This window comes from Gossypium hirsutum, chromosome A11 (genome assembly GCF_007990345.1).
Source record: "Gossypium hirsutum isolate 1008001.06 chromosome A11, Gossypium_hirsutum_v2.1, whole genome shotgun sequence".
Taxonomy (NCBI): Eukaryota; Viridiplantae; Streptophyta; class Magnoliopsida; order Malvales; family Malvaceae; genus Gossypium; species Gossypium hirsutum.
In genome coordinates, this window is record NC_053434.1 from 111,326,206 (window position 1) to 111,344,595 (window position 18,390).

General features: G+C 33.4%; 2 protein-coding genes across 3 annotated transcripts; one reads left to right on the top strand and one right to left on the bottom strand.

Moving 5' to 3' along the window:
* Positions 1-11,971: 11,971 nt before the first annotated feature.
* Positions 11,972-13,610, top strand: LOC107955726 (protein FAF-like, chloroplastic). The gene has a single exon (XM_016891536.2). The coding sequence runs from the start codon at positions 12,232-12,234 to the stop codon at positions 13,246-13,248; it is 1,017 nt and encodes a 338-aa protein (XP_016747025.2). The 5' UTR covers positions 11,972-12,231; the 3' UTR covers positions 13,249-13,610.
* Positions 13,611-13,961: 351 nt separating this feature from the next.
* On the bottom strand, positions 13,962-17,891 carry LOC107887821 (BUD13 homolog). 2 transcript variants are annotated; one of them, XM_016812048.2, is made up of 9 exons: positions 17,737-17,891; positions 17,193-17,388; positions 16,067-17,081; positions 15,261-15,328; positions 15,107-15,171; positions 14,836-14,939; positions 14,623-14,695; positions 14,359-14,539; positions 13,962-14,239 (listed from the first exon to the last, which is right to left on the bottom strand). In XM_016812048.2, the coding sequence occupies exons 2-9, from the start codon at positions 17,377-17,379 to the stop codon at positions 14,154-14,156; spliced, it is 1,779 nt and encodes a 592-aa protein (XP_016667537.2). In that variant the 5' UTR covers positions 17,380-17,388; positions 17,737-17,891; the 3' UTR covers positions 13,962-14,153. The 2 variants fall into 2 exon arrangements, with proteins under 2 accessions (XP_016667537.2, XP_016667544.2); XM_016812055.2 differs by having other exon boundaries at positions 17,193-17,382; positions 17,737-17,863.
* Positions 17,892-18,390: the final 499 nt, after the last annotated feature.

The following is an 18,390-nucleotide window of genomic DNA, read 5'->3' on the forward strand; positions in this document are numbered from 1 at the left end:
GTATATTGAAAACCTATGCTCTCAAGGTAATGGGCCGAAAGTTGGTATGTTGGTTACGCGACTTATGCATGGCATGGCTTCACCCACAATAGTGGAATCATAGATTAATTAAAAAGAGTAAATAATATCCTCTTATTGGAATTGTATAAATGATGAAAATAAAATATGGTCACAGGTCATTTGTCTGAGAGAAATGATTTATCATTACTAGTATAAGTAAAGATCAATTTCATCATAATAGATACAATACTAACCATGAGATAAAAATGGATAAGGTAATATTTAACTTAAAGGGACCATGAATATCCTATGAGGGTAATACACATATGACAAGTTCATTGGATAAATTTAATTAAGTAGATTTAACCTAAATGGATCATGAATATCCTATGAGGATAATACATATATGACAAGTTTATTGGATAAAAGTTTAATTAATCAAGATATATAATATGAAGTCCAGTCATGATACTTTTAATGGATTGACTCCATGAAAAAATAACTTTGTAATCAATAGAAGAAAAGTCAAAACTTAATTACAAATTATTTAACCCTAATTATATATGTCCAATCGGTCCCTCCGCTAGCCCACTATAACTCTAAATGGATTGCATAATAAGAACTTTGATTGAATGAATAAAAATGATTAATGAGAAATATATTGCATGAATTACTACATGCAGTAAATGTATTTTCTGGCAAAGAAAAAAAATGACTTAGGGTAAATTTAATTTCTTTAGATTATTTTTAATTGGATGAATAATTTACATAACTAAGTCCAAAGTAAAAAACTAAATTATGTAGTCATCGTAGTTTAATTCTACTTAGGTAATTCTTTAAGTTTGCACATAATTCTAATGCAATAAAATCATCATGATTTTAATAGAATTAGAATTAAGTTGTGTAAATTATTTAATTAGAACTAAAATAAAGTCATTAATTATTTTTAATAATTAATTTTTGAAGGAATACTTAATAATTTAGTTAATTAAATATATGAGTTTGATTTTTAATTTAAATCAAGAGAGGTTAGCTCAGAAAATTAGATTGGACTTTGTGTCGTAGTTTAGGGAGCATCTCCTTTGGGTATGTCATCGACTTCGTGATTTTTGGAAGTCATACTTGGACTAAAATTCCTTCCATTTAATCAATTAAGAACTTCAAATGAGAACTTGCATTTTCTTTCATTATAAATTGTCGTGTTGGCCAAAACTTACATACAACATTAATACTAGGGAAAACTTCGCGAAAATCTAGCGAAAACTTATTTGAGTAATTCTTCTTTTACTGAAATAAATTATATTTTTTTCGAGTTTGGATTCTAGATTAGGAGTAATTACAATTGCAATCATCCAACAATTATAATTTGAATTTAGAAGTTGAATTTCAATTTTGGAATCACATAAAGGCTTGCAAAATTGACTTTCCCTACGAGTCTTAGGTTTTTGCCTTATCTTTAGTTAATTAAGTTAGAGCTCACTCCCTAAGGATCTGAAAAATTGAGAATGAAAAATAAGATCAATTTATTAAAATCTTGAAGGTATTAGACTTAGTTTCCAAGGCCCTTTGTGTTTTGCACCAATCTCCCTATGCCTCAAAACACGATTATTTGATCAGATTTATTAATTTATATATAAAGAATAATATCCAATTTAAATTATATTTGAAATTCTAGTATGCCAACTATGACATTTTCTAAATGATATTCCAATAATTAGCATCAGAGTTTTGTCATACTATGTCTAATATTATAAATTGATGATCAATTTGATTCTCTCTAATCTTGTGTTTGACTAAAATAGTAGAGAGTGACATTATAAACCTTATTAATGTTGATAATATATATGTTATTGAATGTTACATTATATAATTGTTAATTGTATAACTTTGCTAATGTTATGGTTCCTAGAATTAGAATGGTTGTATTTAGGTTATTTTGGAGTATGTAATTAGACTGTGAACTATTATCTTCATGTGGATTATTTTTAATTCTATTTTGTTTAAAAACCTTATAAGCTAGAAACATAATAAAAATCTTGAAACAAAAATCAAAATATATTTGATCTAGTATTCGGATTCCATTTGATGCAAAACTTTAGGTTTTTCATATGATTAAAGTGCTAGACATCATGGAAAATTTAGATTTCAAAAATGAAATCAGGTTATGAGCATAAAGGGAAGTTAAAATCCCTAAGTTCTTAGGATTCAACTTTGAGGGTTTACGCCTAGGGACAAAATTATAAAATCCAATCACAATGGATTTTTAATTAGTAAATGGATTGGGGACTAAAATAACAATTAACCAAAGGTGCAAAATAGCAATTAGATCATATTAAAATAATATTAGTGGATGGTATGATGACATTGGTTTAATTAAGTAAAATAAGATTAATTAGAATTAGAATATGATTAATTAAAATTAATTTAATGTTAATCCAACTATAAAAGAACATTTTAGGTTGAAGGAGCTATTAATTCATCTCTTCCAATAGAGTGCTAAGAAAGAATAAGAAGCTTAACGTCATTTTCAAGTTTTGAAGCTTTTGGTCCTTAAATTCAAGTAAGTCCCTAGCCATTTCTTTTTATTTTTATAGATTTTTTTATCTTGGAAGCTTGATTAAGCTAACCCAAATATCAATTTGATCAATTGATGAAGTTTTTACGAGATTCCATTATTGAGAATTGAAAGATTTAGGTCTTTAATTGATAGAAATTAAGCTTAATTTAAGAAAATGACTAAATTGTAAAGTTTAATTGATAGATCTGTACATTAGAGACCAAATTGAATAAAATGAAATTTTGATAATAATAGAAAATATAAGGCCCCAACTAAATATATGTGAAATCGGATTTTAATCCGAAGGTCTAAATCGAAAGTTATGTTTGTTTCAGTTTTAGAGACTAAATTGAAAAATTGACTAAATATGTGCAACTTTTAATTGAATGTGATTTGAGCTGGAATTTGATATTGTGTATTATTGGATTATTATTTGTAGCTAAAGACAACGCAAAGCTGTCAAAAGAGAAAGGAAATACGAGAGCCGACAACAAGTAACTCAAATATTTGGTTTGTATTTCTATGATTCGAATCACTAAAATTGTTGCATATTTATACTATTTTGCATAGTATGGTAGTGAGGTAAGATGAAAGTTATTATTTTAATTGAATTGTTATAATTGAGATTGGTTATCTAGATAGAGGACTAAATAGAATAAAAAAGAGTATAAATTAATGAAAATATGAAATTGACTTTGAATTAAACTGGAATATGATCTTTTATGTGATAAATTGATGAATTGGATTGTGAATTTGAGATGATGAAATGTAAATTGTGTTATATGGTGAATTTAATAATATGTTACCCTATTAATTGTTTGGGCAGAGCCGGATATAGTTGGCATGCCATAGGATAAATTGAGTATGGGTGACTTTGGTTATTTATCAATGAGCGTTGGACAAATTTTTCTTCGAACGTTCTAATGAGTGCAACGCACAAATTTTATTTAGGTTATATCGACGAGCGTTGGGCACAATCTATTTACTTTGAACATTCCGATGAGGCAGGTGGTTCTAAATTGGTGTGTTGGTTGGGATCCATGTATCCGTTCGAGTCCAAATCATGTTAATAGGGAAAATAAATTTAAGATTTGTTTATTGATATTTGAAAACGAATTCGACATTATGAAATTGTACTACATTTACGTACTTATGATATATAATTATCGATTGCATGTGAAAGATCATGCGAACCAATCGAACAAGCCTGAGGACCGAAACGAAATGATAATGGTAGATTTGATTTCAATTCGGGAATGATATATGGACTTTTTCTAATGTAATAGGGTAAAAGTAATGTGGATGTTAAGTACATTGGTATGACATGTTAATTAGTTGTTAATTGAGGTAGTATGTTTAGTTGGTTCGTTTGGCATAAATAATGTATCCTGTAGCATATGTATAGTGTTATAAGTATTGAAGATTGACATGAGTTATATGTGAATTAGTTGGTATTGAATTGAAAATTGATTATTTTTATTTGATTAGAATTTGTATTAAATTGATTTTGTGAAAATAAAATAAAATAAAGAACACACAAATTTTACGTGGAAACCCTTTCGGGAAAAAACCACGGGCAAAGGAGAAGAAAATTCACTATGTTAAATTCGATTTTTTTTACAAGAGGAATAGACTATGTCTATTTATAGGCTTGTAAAGCCATATTCTAGTAAGACTGAAACAACTTATTCTAATTAATATCAAATAAATGGAATTTAATAAGGTTTAAAAAACCTTATTCTAAAATAAAATAGAAGAAGAATAATTCTAAATTGATTCTTCTTTTATTTTATTTTATTTTATCACTGTATTTTATTTAAATAAGGATTCGGGTCACTTAATTCTAACAATCTCCACCTTGACACGAATTCTCAATGAACAAGTTCTTCATCGCGAACTCTCAACGAACAAGTTCTCCACCTCTTCCATAAAACCCCTTAAGGGTTTAACTTCAACAATGAACACCAACCAAGTTTAAGCAAAACTCAAACTTGGCTATAGAAAGTGACTTAGTCATCATATCTGCAGGATTTTTATGAGTACTAATTTTGCTCACAACAATATCACCACGAGCAATAATATCACAAACAAAATGATACCGAACATCAATGTGTTTTGTTCTCTCATGAAACATTTGGTCTTTTGCAAGTAAGATTGCACTCTGGCTGTCACAAAGTACTATACTGATTTGAAGGTCTTCATTAAGTTCACAAAAGAGTCCCTTCAACCAAATAGCTTCTTTACAAGCCTCAATAATCGCCATGTACTCAGCTTCAGTGGTAGACAAAGCGACTGTAGTTTGCAAAGTGGCTTTCCAACTGATTGCACAACCTCCGATTGTAAAGACATAACCTGTGAGAGATCTTCTTCTATCAAGGTCTCTAGCAAAATCAGCATCAACATACCCAATAACTCCATCTCTAGTTCTTCCAAACTGTAAGCAAACATCAGTAAGACCTCGTAAGTATCTTAAAATCCACTGAACTGCTTTCTAGTGTTTTTAACTGAGATTCGCCATGTATCTTCTAACTGCACTGACTGCATATGATAAATCTGGACGTGAACAAACCATAGCATACATGAGAGATCCCACTGCACTAGAGTATGGAACATGTGACATGTACTCAATCTCATCATCTGATTGTGGAGACAAAGCCGATAAAAGTCTGAAATAGGCTGCTAAAGGAGTACTAACAGGCTTAGCACTCTGCATATTGAACCTGCAAAGAACTTTCTCAATGTACCCCTTCTGACTTGGTACAATTTACTTGCTTTTCTATCTCTGAAAATCTCCATACCAAGTATCTTCTTTGCTGGTCCTAAATCTTTCATCTCAAATTCTTCACTTAGTTGGGCTTTGACCTTTCTTATCTCTCCTTTATCTTTTGCTGCTATCAACATGTCATCAACATGAAGAAGTAGATACACAAAAGAACCATAATTGTTTTTCTTAAAGTAAACACAACTGTCAAAACTACTTATTTTAAAATCATGAGAAGTCATAAAGGAATCAAACCTCTTGTACCACTGTCTTGGTTTCAAACCGTAAAGGGACTTTTTCGGTAAGCAAACATAGTCTTCTTTTTCTGAGACTGTAAAACCCTCTGGTTGTTGCATGTAAATATCCTCCTCAAGTTCTCCATGCAAAAATGCAGTTTTTACATCTAACTACTCAAGCTCCAAATCATACATGGCCACAATACCAAGCAAAGATCGAATCGAACTATGCTTAACAACTGGGGAGAACACATCTGTGAAGTCCACTCCTGGAATTTGACTGTAACCCTTTGCAAGAAGCCTTGCTTTATATCTGGGTTCTTCAACTCTTGGAGTCCTTTCTTTCTTTTTAAACACCCATTTACAACGAATAGTCTTTTTACCTTTAGGAAGTTTCACAAGATCCCATGTTATATTTTTGTGGAGTGATTCCATCTCCTCTTACATAGCAAACATCCACTTTTCTGAGTCTTCACAGCTAACTGCCTCAGAATTATTAGATGGCTATTGATTCGCATCTATATCTTTAGCCACATTTAAAGCATAAGCAACTAGATCAGCGTCGGCATATTTCTTTGGAGGTTTAATTTCTCTTCTAGTTCTGTTTTTGGCGATAGAGTATTGCGGTGAAGAAGCAACTCTATTCTCAATTTTTGTACTGGCTTGAGTAGTCGACTCTGTATTAATCTGATACTCCACCTGCTTTTGATTTTCTTTATTGGAAGAGTCTTTAAGAGATAAGTTAGGTAGCATAGCAGTTTCATCAAAAACAACATCTCTGCTAATCACAACTTTTCTATTTTCAGGACACCATAACTTATACCCTTTTACACCAGCTTTATAACCAAGAAAAACACATTTAATGGATCTCGGTTCCAATTTTCCATTATCAAAATGAGCATACGCAGGACACCCAAAGATCTTTAAATCAGAATAATTAGCAGGATTACCAAACCATACCTCTTGTGGAGTCTTTTTCTCAATGGCAACGGATGGAGATTGGTTGATCAAAAAAATATAGTAAAGGCAGCTTCTGCCCAAAACGACTTCGGTAAGTTGGCATTTGACAACATACATCGAACTTTCTCCATTATCGTTTTGTTCATTCGTTCTGCAACACCATTTTGCTATGGAGTATGACGAACTGTCAAGTGTCTCACGATCCCTTCTGACTTGGAAAATCTATTAAACTCATCAGAACAGAACTCTAAGCCATTGTCTGTGTGGAGGTATTTTATTTGTTTTCTTGTCTGTTTTTCAATCATATTTTTTCAAGACTTAAATGTGTAAAACACATCACTTTTCTGCTTCAGGAAGAAAGCCCAAACTTTTCTGGAAAAATCATCAATAAAGGTTAGCATATAATTAGCTCCACCTCTCGAAGGCACTCTGGATGGCCCCCACAGATTAGAATGAATATACTCCAACGTTCCCTTCGTGTTATGGATTCCTCTGGTGAATTGAACTCTCTTTTGCTTCACAAAAACACAGTGCTCATAGAAATTTAGTTTGCAAATTCCTTGCCCATTAAGAAGTCCTCTTTTGCTCAATTCTATCATGCCATTCTCACTCATATGCCCTAGGCGCATATGCCAAAGTTTTGTAATATCATCATCTGACAAGGAAGAGGAAGCGACAGCTGCATCACCAATAACAGTAGAACCCTGCAAAACAAATAACTTGGCAGTCTTTCTTTGCCCTTTCATCACAACAAGAGAACCTTTGGAAATCTTTAAAACCCCACTTTCAGCTGTATATCTGTACCCTTTTGAATCAAGAGTACTTAACGAAATTAAATTTCTCTTCAATTTCGGAACATGTCTCACGTCACTAAGTGTTTTAACAACTCCATCAAACATCTTAATTTTAATTGTTCCAACACTTACGATTTTACACGAAGCATTATTTCCCATCAAAACAACACCTTCAGACACTATTTCGTAAGTTGTAAACCAATCCCGATTGGGACTCATGTGGAAGGTGCAGCCTGAACAAGTATCCATTCCTCGCTCACTTTAGAATTGTTGACGGAAGCGACTAGAAGTTCACTATTGCTTTAGTCTTCTACAATATCAGCTTCACTGGAATTTTCTAGTTGTTTTCCTTTTTGGTTCGCAGCCTCCCTCTTAATCATGTTCTGTAGCTTACAGCACTCAGATTTAATGTACCCTTACTTCTTGCAGAAGTTACAAGTTTTACCTCTGTTTGAAGACTTTGATCTACCCTTAGTTTTACTGCCAGGATTCTGTTCCTGTGTCATTCCATGATTATCATCAGCATTTCGATCTTGTCTCCCATGAACAATGAGACCCTCTCCCTGAGAGTCGGGTTTAAGCACAAGATGTTTCATCTTATCATACGAGGTCAAAGAATCATAAACCTCATTAACTGTGAGAGGCTCGCGGCTATATAAAATCGTGTCTCTAAAGGTTGAATAAGACAGGGGCAACGAACAAAGTAGAATCAACCCTAGATCTTCCTTATCATACTGAACCTCCATGGCCTCTAAGTTTGAGAGAATTTCTTTAAACACTGTTAAGTGTTCGTGTACGGACGTACCTTCCTCCAAACGATGAGTATAAAGACGCTGCTTCATATGCAACTTGCTTGTTAGAGTTTTGGACATACATGTTTGTTCTAGCTTCTTCCATAATGCAGCGGCGATCTTCTCTTTCATCACATCCTACAAAATTTCGTTGGATAAATGCAGATGTAATTGTGTTAACACCTTTTGATCCTTACGTCCTTACGCTTCTTCTCTTCATCTGTTAAAGTTTAGGCATCTTATCTATCCCTAGCAGGGCATCCTCCAGATCCATCTGCGCAAGAACTGCTTGCATCTTAATCTGCCACAATGCAAATCTAATGTTGCGATCCAACAGCGGAATTTCATACTTCAAAGACGCCATTACTGTGATTGAGATGAACAACCCGGAAGCTCTAATACCAATTTCTAAAAAAAATAATAAAATGAATGAAACACAAATTTTACGTGGAAACCCTTTCGGGAAAAAACCACGGGCAAAGGAGAAGAAAATTCACTATATCGAATTCGAATTTTTTTACAAGAGTAATAGACTATGTCTATTTATAGGCTTGTAAAGACATATTCTAGTAAGACTAAAACACCTTATTCTAATTAATATCAAATAGATGGAATTTAATAAGGTTTAAAAAACCTTATTCTAAAATAAAATAAAAGAAGTGTAATTCTAAATGGATTCTTCTTTTATTTTATTTTATCACTGTATTTTATTTAAATAAGGATTCGGGTCACTTAATTCTAACAGATTTGAATAACGGAAATACCACTAAGCTCTATCGCTCAACGTACATTTTTATTTTTCGTGCATAGGTTAGGTTCGTATCGATGTTTCGAGCATCGAATTCAACATCTAGACGAGGAGCCTAGACTAAACCATGTTTGTATAGTTTCTTTTGTTGGTTATACAATATGTACCTAGGTTGAGTCAAATTTTCATAGTTCGGTTTGGCCATATGTTATTTATATAAGTTATAAACGTCATAATTTTTGGGTTAAGCATATTTTGTGATACATGAATGGTCTATTTGGTTAAGTGCTAATATGCATATGTATATAAATGAAACTTTGTTCAATGAATAACTTGAAAAAATGTTGAATTTGATTAATTGTTTGAGTTGGATAAATGGTACATTTAGGCAATACTAATTTATTTGAGATATAGAATTGGTTGATCATATAATTGAAATTGAAAATATAAATTTTTAGGTTTTTGCAAACAAGTACCAAAACTTGATCATTTGAAGTCGGTATATCATGTTGCGATATCGAATATCTGTCGTTACGATGAGTCAAGTTGTCATGTCACGGCGCGATGCCGACTTTGGTCGCTACGACAAGACATACTTAGTATGTTGCACTATGATGAGGAATCCCCTGATGTCACGACATTAACTCTATATTTTGAAATTCTTACAATTTGGTTCTATTGTAACCTTAGGTTAGTTTTAGAGCTTTCGTAAGCTTGAACAAGACTCAAATTTTGTGGTATTTTGTATGGTATGCATGAATGAGCTGAATTTGCTCATTTAATAGTATAAATTAAGTAAAGTTGTTCATAGTTGCTCCGGTAATGAATTTGACACATCATAACTCGGATCTGGCAATTGGGTCGAGTATTGCGGTGTTACACATAGCCTTTATTAATAGTCTTTAGGTGATAACATGAAACACTTCGAGTCAATTTTACCTTGATTGCATCCTACGACAAGTCTTATCATATAGGCTCATTAGGTGAAATTTTCTTTGAATGGACAACTATTCATGTATGATTCTACGAGAGGTTGTCCCACAATGACTCAAATAGAACATATGATAATGGATGTTGATCTAATGTTTGTACATTCAAGACTATTTTAATTAGTGATAAAATTGAAACAATTGTTAATATGTATGTATTCTTTTGGTTTTAGATTCACATATTAATTGAATAGAATTTCATGCTCTTACTAGTTGATGATGATTCCCTAACGATAACATAATTTAATAGGTGTGAAAATTATCATTGCAACGAACTACATATATTGCAAAGGTTTTAAAGTAAGAAGCATGCATCATTTAATATGCTTTTAAGTTGTTAAATTAGATGGAATATTTGTTTCATGCAAAGATAATTAATTTATGGCAATTTTATGTTTCAATTTGAAAAGGCACCAGCTCTTATCATTAACATTCTTACTAAAAACAAATTGAACGAAAATAGTTACAAAGAATGGAAATGAAACTAACTCATTCTGAGTGGCAAGAACACAAATCCAAATGTTTAATCTGCAGTAAAAAAATGGCACTTTAGAACTTATTGTAAAAGGTACATAAATTACCTAGTCTCGAGAGGGAAGAAAGGTAATAACTCTTTATTACTGAAACTTGTTTAATGGAAGACTTAAAAGACAATTAAGTCATTGGTTCTGTAACCAATAATAATGTTTTTGTTTCTTTGCTAGGGTTCAGGGAAATGAGAAGTCTACGTGATAAGAACCTTTAGCTAGACCAAGGATGGGTACATTATGATAGTTGAAGCACTAAGAGAAGTATATATTTACTTTGATAGTTTTAACTAATATATGTGGCCCCATAAACATTAGTACGTGAGGAAGTTATGAATATTACATAACTTTCATAGATGGTTATTTCATATATGAATATGTTTATCTAATACACCGCAAGAGCGAAATTTTTGATAAATTTTAAGAGTTTTGTGTAAAAGTAGAGAAACAATTAAATTTATTCATTAAAGCACTCTAATATAAATAAGATGAGAATATTTATCTAAGAATTTTTAGAATACTTTATTAAGAATGAAATTCTTTCTCAGTTAGCTATGTCTAATCTCCACAAACAAAATAATGCTACTGATAGAAGGAATAAAATCTTGCTAAACATGGTTCATTCAATGTTAAATTATTTGCAAACTTTCAATATATGTTTGGGATATGCGCTGCAAACCATGTGCAATATGCTGAATAATGTGCCTAATAAATTAGAAAGTTTGACTCACAAACAAACTTATGTGTGTTTGTAGAATATCCAAAAAGAACAAAGGTGAATTATTTTTATAATATAATAGAATTAATCAAGTGAAAGAATACTTACACAAGAACCCAAACAAATACACCAAAAATAACCAAAACTAATGCAACAAGGGAAGGATTGAGTCCCAATAAGAACCCCAATGAAAGAGTTTGGGATGTTTTCCTAAAAGAGTCAAGTGCCAAAAATGAAGACTAAGAGGTAGATGACAACATACTTGAAAAATCGAGAATGTTTCTTTCTTTGAATGTTTGAATTTTACAAAAAGTTGGATGAGTAGAATAGGAAGGGATGAATAAGAGAGAAAATAAAAAAGATTTTTAGTATCAATAAATAAAATTTTAAAAGAACAACAAAACGGATAAGGTTTTGGATTTTCTTATTATATTTTGAAATTTTATTTTAATTAGAATTTTTAAATTTATGTTTTTCTATAATGACATGTGAAGTGACATGTTTTCCATGTGGAAGAAAAACATTGCCATACATGGCATTCTTACAAAGATGGTTTATCCTTTAACATAGTTCTAAAGAAAAATCGAAGAATATTTTGTGTAGGATATTGACAAAAAAAAAGAATACCTAGATGACAAAATGAAATGCATGCATTGTTAAGTCTAACACTTGGCAACTTTGCCAATACAAATATATACCACAAATTATGTGAAAAACTATGGGTTGAAAATTTAAAACAACATAAGGAGACTAAAAAAATGATACATTAAGTCCATTTTTTCTCTCTAAAAAGAAGAAAAAGATGATGCAATTTAGTTTTATATATAAAGAGGAAATGAAATAAATAAAAGAAAATATGGTTAGAGGTTAGTGAATAAGGGGAAGGGCAAGATTCGTGAGACCCGGCACCGTTTACTCCATCACACTACCGCTCACAATTCACCATACCCATACCCAAACCCTCCCTTCCCCTTTCCTTTTTTGTTTTTCTCTTTCCCTATCTATCTTTGGCGTGAGGATGTTATTTTCTTTTTATTAATACCCTCATCTCCTCCTCTCTCTCTTCTTCATTTTTCATTTTTATTATCACATCATTTCTCATCAATAAACAACACCACCACCCCAATCTATTTTTCCAATAATTTTTCATATGACCCTTTGTTCCTCCCATCTCCTTCTTCCCTCTCTCATCTATTTCTCCCTCTTTCTTTTAGCATTGAAACTCATCATGCCTTATTGTTACTTTTATTGTTATTATTATTATTCACAATTCATGTTGAACAAGTACTACTTTTGTAAGAAAATTGTCCACTCTTTTCTAGGTTTATCAAATACAAATATGGTTTCTCCTCCTCCTGTTTCCAAATGTGGGTTAGGGTTGATCAGTGCCAACGAATCCAATCCCAATGTTATTGAGTCATCCTTATTACACTTGCACAATACTAAAACTATTTCAATGCCATCAACATCACCACCAAAAAAGAAAGACCCTGGTGGCATAGGATTTATAGATGATATGGGTGGTGGTGCTGGGATTGATGGACTTATGTCATGTACAGAGAGCTTAGGGTTTGAGAGTTGTTATGAAAGAGATGATGGTGATGTTGATGATAGGAGTAATGGTTATAAACATGTGAAGCTTTGTGAAGATGAAATTAGGGATAATAATAGGTGGAGGATTAGGAAAAGGAGGGAAGGGAGGAGTCATATGAAGTTTCCACCACCACTATCTTCATTGAACCAAAACGGTCAGCCTTGTTTTTACCTAAAGCCTGTAAGGGAAAATGGGAGGTTGGAGTTAACTGAAGTTAAAATACAAAGGCCAGAGATTTTACGTTCTGTCAGGCAAAATGGTCGCTTGAGATTGCATCTTGTTAGCAGTGATGTTTGCTCTAATATCAACCAAGAAGAGGAAGAAGAAGAAGAAGAAAATGAAGAGATAAATCAAGAAGAACAAGAACAGGAAGTACTTGATTTGCAAGAAGAAGAAGAAGAGATGAAGGTTGAAGAAGTATGGAAGTATAGAGTGAATGGAAAAGGTTCGAGAAGATGTCATGAGATGGTTGTGAGCCATCTTCATAATGATTATCATCATCGTCAACATCATCATATGAATGACCATCATAGCTTGCATGTGTGGAGGCAGCCATGTGTCTCCATAAGGTAAATAACCAAAGAGATGGGATTACTGTTAGAAAATGGTTAAAGGTGAAAATAAAGAATAAAAAAGACGAGCTTGATAAATGTTATGTGTTAAGGTGTTTAGTTGAGGAAGATCGATGTTTCATAGTACGTTGGGTTAGTGTTTAGCAGAGACAGAAGAAGCATGATGTGTCTCGACGAAATTAGGAGGTGACGGATGGGTAATCTCCAGGCGTCAGCACTGAGTAAATAATAATGATAATGATAATAATTTGACAGTTTATTTTCTTTCATTTCTAGAATTAAAAAAATTCTGGTACTTTCATCTTTTATTTTTCTAAGAAAATTGTTGAATACCAAAAGTACCCAAATCCTTTTTTGCTTAAACTGATAGTAGAATATTTATATATAGTGAATGTGTACTCATGTAACCATGGGTACAAATTTATGTGTACATATATATTAAAATAAGCTTATTATGTGTTGTACAGCTTGAAGTATGGCAATAAAAGTGGCAACAAATGTGTTTGGTGCATCAATGATTTCCACCCTATTATTCCCCTTTAGGGAGAACTCAGTTGAATTGAGTTGGGCACAGTTCATTGAGACGCACTTAATTTCCCCAATAATCAATTGAAGAAAGTAACGGATAGCGACTCTTTGTGAATTGACATTAAAGCAGAAGCAAAGAATATGGAAGCCAAAATCATAACTTATGGAAGCACGAAACCTATAAAATTGACACCCAAAAGTTGATGAAAATTGATTAGAAATGATAATACACCAGTCAAGACTCACTGAGTCAATTATCATGGATCAAAACCATTGATTTGTTATAATTTAAAATTGGCACAAAAGCATGAAGCAAATAATTTCTCAATTTCAGCATACTTAATTTCTCACTTAAAAAGTCTGCTGTGGAGTGTTGAATCACATGTCGGATACAGACCAGAGATACGCCTCCCTTTCCGTTGCCCGTTTCTCGTTTAATTTGGTGAACATTTTCTTCTCAAAACCTACACAAGATGCAGAGCAGCAGCTGATTAGAATTTTCCATCACTTTTTGACAATGTATTATAATGAGAATCAACTTGGGATTTAGAATTTTTTTTCTATAAATAAAAAATGAATTTACCATTACTACGATCGACTCCGTCCCAATGTCTTCCTGGTCTTATACCATAACGATTTGGTGCAGCATCTAGTTTTCTTACCATCCAACTATGCGGGGGAATATCTTGAGGAACTACGAACCCCGACTCTTTCATTTTCTCAGCATCCCCTAGGTCTTTAAGAACCAGCTCAGGTTGTTTTTTCTACAAAATATTATTAAAAAAATGTCAACTTTAGTGTTAAACTACCTGAATTCCCATCAGCAACAAACAAATGGTTAATTTACCTTGACCAAATGAGCCATAGGATCACCCCATCTTAGTCGATCCTTCAACATATTGTCGAGCTCTGGGTCATCCCTGCAAGTACAAGTTGTAAATATAAAATTGCTACATGCAGCAAAATAAAGACAAAGTAATCTAAATCAAGCAGAAGATACAGTGAAGTAATATGTACAATGATTACAGCTCAGAACATTGTTTAGAATTTGTTATCTTACCTTGTTCGAGCAAATGGTTTACTCTTCTCGAGTTCTAATTCTTGCAACCTAGTCTCAGCTTCACGTTTTTGCGCTAAGCCTTTGCCCCATTCCAACTCTTTCTCCTGATTAACAACATAATACCAGACTATTAATTATTTCCTCGCTAAGATCAAAGTAAACTAATGCTTACCAGACATGCAGCACTAGAATTGGCTACAATGATCAAAATGAAAATAAATAAATAAATAAAGGCAATTATGCACTCTACAGCAAAATTTCCATGTTGTACCTTGGGCTTTTCTTCTCCTCCTTTTCGTTTTGACTTAAGGTACTCTTCTTTTGATATGCGCTCCCCTGCAAGAATTCATAAGGGATGTCTGAGCCAGACGCAAATATACATAAGATTTCAAGTAGATGTATCCTAAAAGTGGCTCGTCATTCACCTTTTGTCTTATCACGAAATACAGGCTCAGCACCTCGTCCGCTTACAGATGGATCCATCTCCTTAAACCTAATAAACCAAAGACCAGACAAAAAGAAATTAAATGTATTGCAGGAACCAAACCAACTAAAAGGACACTGATTAAATAAGAGCGTTCTATTTCCATTGTTGTTGTGTTGTAAAACTTATCTGATTTGTTGCTGGCAATAAAGATTATTGGATTATGTTCTGTGTTTGGTGTTTGTGTTTGGAGGGTTCACGGGTTAAAGTTAGGAAAGAGTTCTGGTTTCCTAACAACACATCAATGACTTCCCTCAGCTAGCAAAAGAAGCTCTAAGTATGCAAGAACACAAGATAGAATCAAATTGGAAGTTACATGAAGTCAATTTTGACTGTTTTAGCATTTATAATCATATATATCATGTTGCCATCCAAAGTAAAAGAATAAAACTGGAGAACTTTGCTCCTTAGCTTGCATGCAATTGTATATTACACCTCTCTCTCATTTCATCAACATAGGTATTTTTACCAATTTACTCATGGAATAAGCCATAAGTTCCTACACCAGGTTACTACATAAAGGATGGCCACATGTAATAATTACTGCAACCAAAAAGAAAGCAGCCTCTGCAATTTGTCTAAAAACAAAATAGGCTAACGTCTATAACTGAACTCGAGGATCGGCATCTATTGGTGAGTACCTATAATTTACCCCATTTCTATTAATAATTCAAGGATGAAAAATGCAGAATGCTAAGAGGATTTCTGAAAATGAATTATATCTGAGTAGTTAAACAGAATACGTACCTTAACCAATCATCCTTCTTCGTTTTTGAAATTTCTTCTCGAATATCACTGCCAGAAATTAAACCAGTTTTGGATTGCTGTTTCAAAGAAGCAGAACCAGTTGATTCCCTCCTACTTTTCCTTGGAGGGGAGAGATCCGAATCATGAACAAGCTCAGATGTTTGGGCATGAGATTGTCTAGGTGGGGGCATATCAGGCTCAGGTGATTGTGTATGCCGGCGTCTTGACCTTTGCTGTGGAGGTGACATATCACTATCAGCACCTTCTCTCAAAGGCTTCACCCTCCGTTTTGGTGAAGGTGTATCATTTCTCGCCCTTCGTTTCCGAGGTGGTGACAGATCAGCACCTGCTCTGTTTGCTAAAGGTTCTGGTGAAGGTGTGTCATTCCGAACCCTCCGTTTCCTTGGAGGAGATAAATCAGTACCATCTGTTCGGTTTACTAAAGGTTCTGGTGAAGGTGTGTCATTCCGAACCCTATGTTTCCTAGGAGGAGATAAATCAGTACCATCTGCTCTGTTTACTAAAGGTTCTGGTGAGGGTGTGCCATTCCTAACCCTCCGCTTCCAAGGAGGAGATAAATCAGTACCACCTCTAGAAGCCTTAAGTCGAGGTTCTGGTGAACCAGCCCGAGCTGGCCTCCTGCTAGGAGGTGACAAATCAGAATCTTCTCTTGTTAATGTTGTCTCATTATGAGCCCTACTTCTCCTTGGCGGTGACAAATCAGATTTCAAACCAGGGGAACGTGGTTTTCTCGGAGGTGACAAATCCTTAGCTTCTATTTCAGAGTTTGAGTGCCTCAACCCAGGTTCTGGAGAAGGTGTGTCATTTCGTGTCCGCTGCCTACGAGGAGGGGAAATATCAGAATTAGGATCCACTGTATTAGCGTGTTTAGGAGAAAGCGAGACCCAACCACTACCATCTTCGGCAATGGCATTGTAGCCCCTCCTCAACCTAATCTGCTCTAGCCTTTTCATTCTTTTTACTTCTATATCTTCATCCACTAGTGGCTTCTCATCTAGGTAAACAATAAAGTTCATAATCAATAACTAACTACTATAAATTCATTAAACTGAAAATAAATAATAATTAAATATAAGAACATTTAAGAATTAACTTTTAAACTAACCAGGCGAATCATTGCCCTCATCTTCTTCGAGATTAACAGGTTTCTGCCACACTGGATCTTCATCCACCACTAGAACACCTGATGATTCGGGTTTAGTTTTCTTCTTTTTCTTCCTTTTCTTCTTCTGCTCCTCTTCTTCGTTTTTGGTCTCGTATCTTTTTAGGTATTCTTTCAAAGAACTCGCCATTGGCTGCCCCTGCCCAAATACAATTATTAGTAGGGATTCAAATAGCAGTGGCGTAGATGTTTCACGGTCGGCATTTCGCATTAACGGCGCCGTCCACCACCGCTGTAGAACTCAAAGCGGTGTGAACAAATTTCACATCAATACCTACGTTAACCGCTATTTCGGCTAAATCGATACCTTTAAATATATAAAAATCTCCTTCCTAATAACGTAAACAGAGAGATGAGATATAGTAACAGTAGGATCGAAAACAGAAAATCAAATATAGCATAGCGATGCAGAGGCAGAAACCAGATAAAACTCATGACTCAAGCAGAAATCAAATCTTCAACTTAGGTTTAGGGTTTTAAAAATTACCTTATTTAATTTCTTCTTCGATCGGAAACTTGGAAGGCAAGGGAGGACTTGGGTCGGGAACCGGAGGAAGACGAGAGGGATAAATTAGGGGAAGAAAAGTCGGCCGGGAATTTTCACAGGAAAATTCAAAAAAAAATCGGATATATAATTTTATGGTTAAATTCTGCTAGTAATCATTGTAATATGCACGTTTTATGAATTTAGTCCTTATATTTTAATTTAATCATACTTAATCCCTATACTTTTTGAATTGGTCACTTTTAGTCCACATTTTTGAAATTTTAATATTTTTGTCCTAACCCAAATAGTAGCAATAAAAATCCGTCCAGTTAAATTTTGTTATTAGTCATATACTTTTTGTAGAGTTGTAGATTCAATTCATGTTTTTCAATTTGGTCATTCTTAATCCTTGTACTTTTCAAATTTTGAAATTCTAATCTTGACACAAACCATGATGATTAAATCCATTAATTGTTTTTTTATGAGTAATTTGTCTCCAACATAAGATTTTGGGCATAACCCAACTTAATGAATTTAATAAACTACTATTTGGTTTGGACTAAAATTTCAAAATTTGAGAAGTACAAAGACTAAAAATGACCAAATTAATGTACATGGGCTATATTCAAAACTTATGCATAGTACAATGACTAA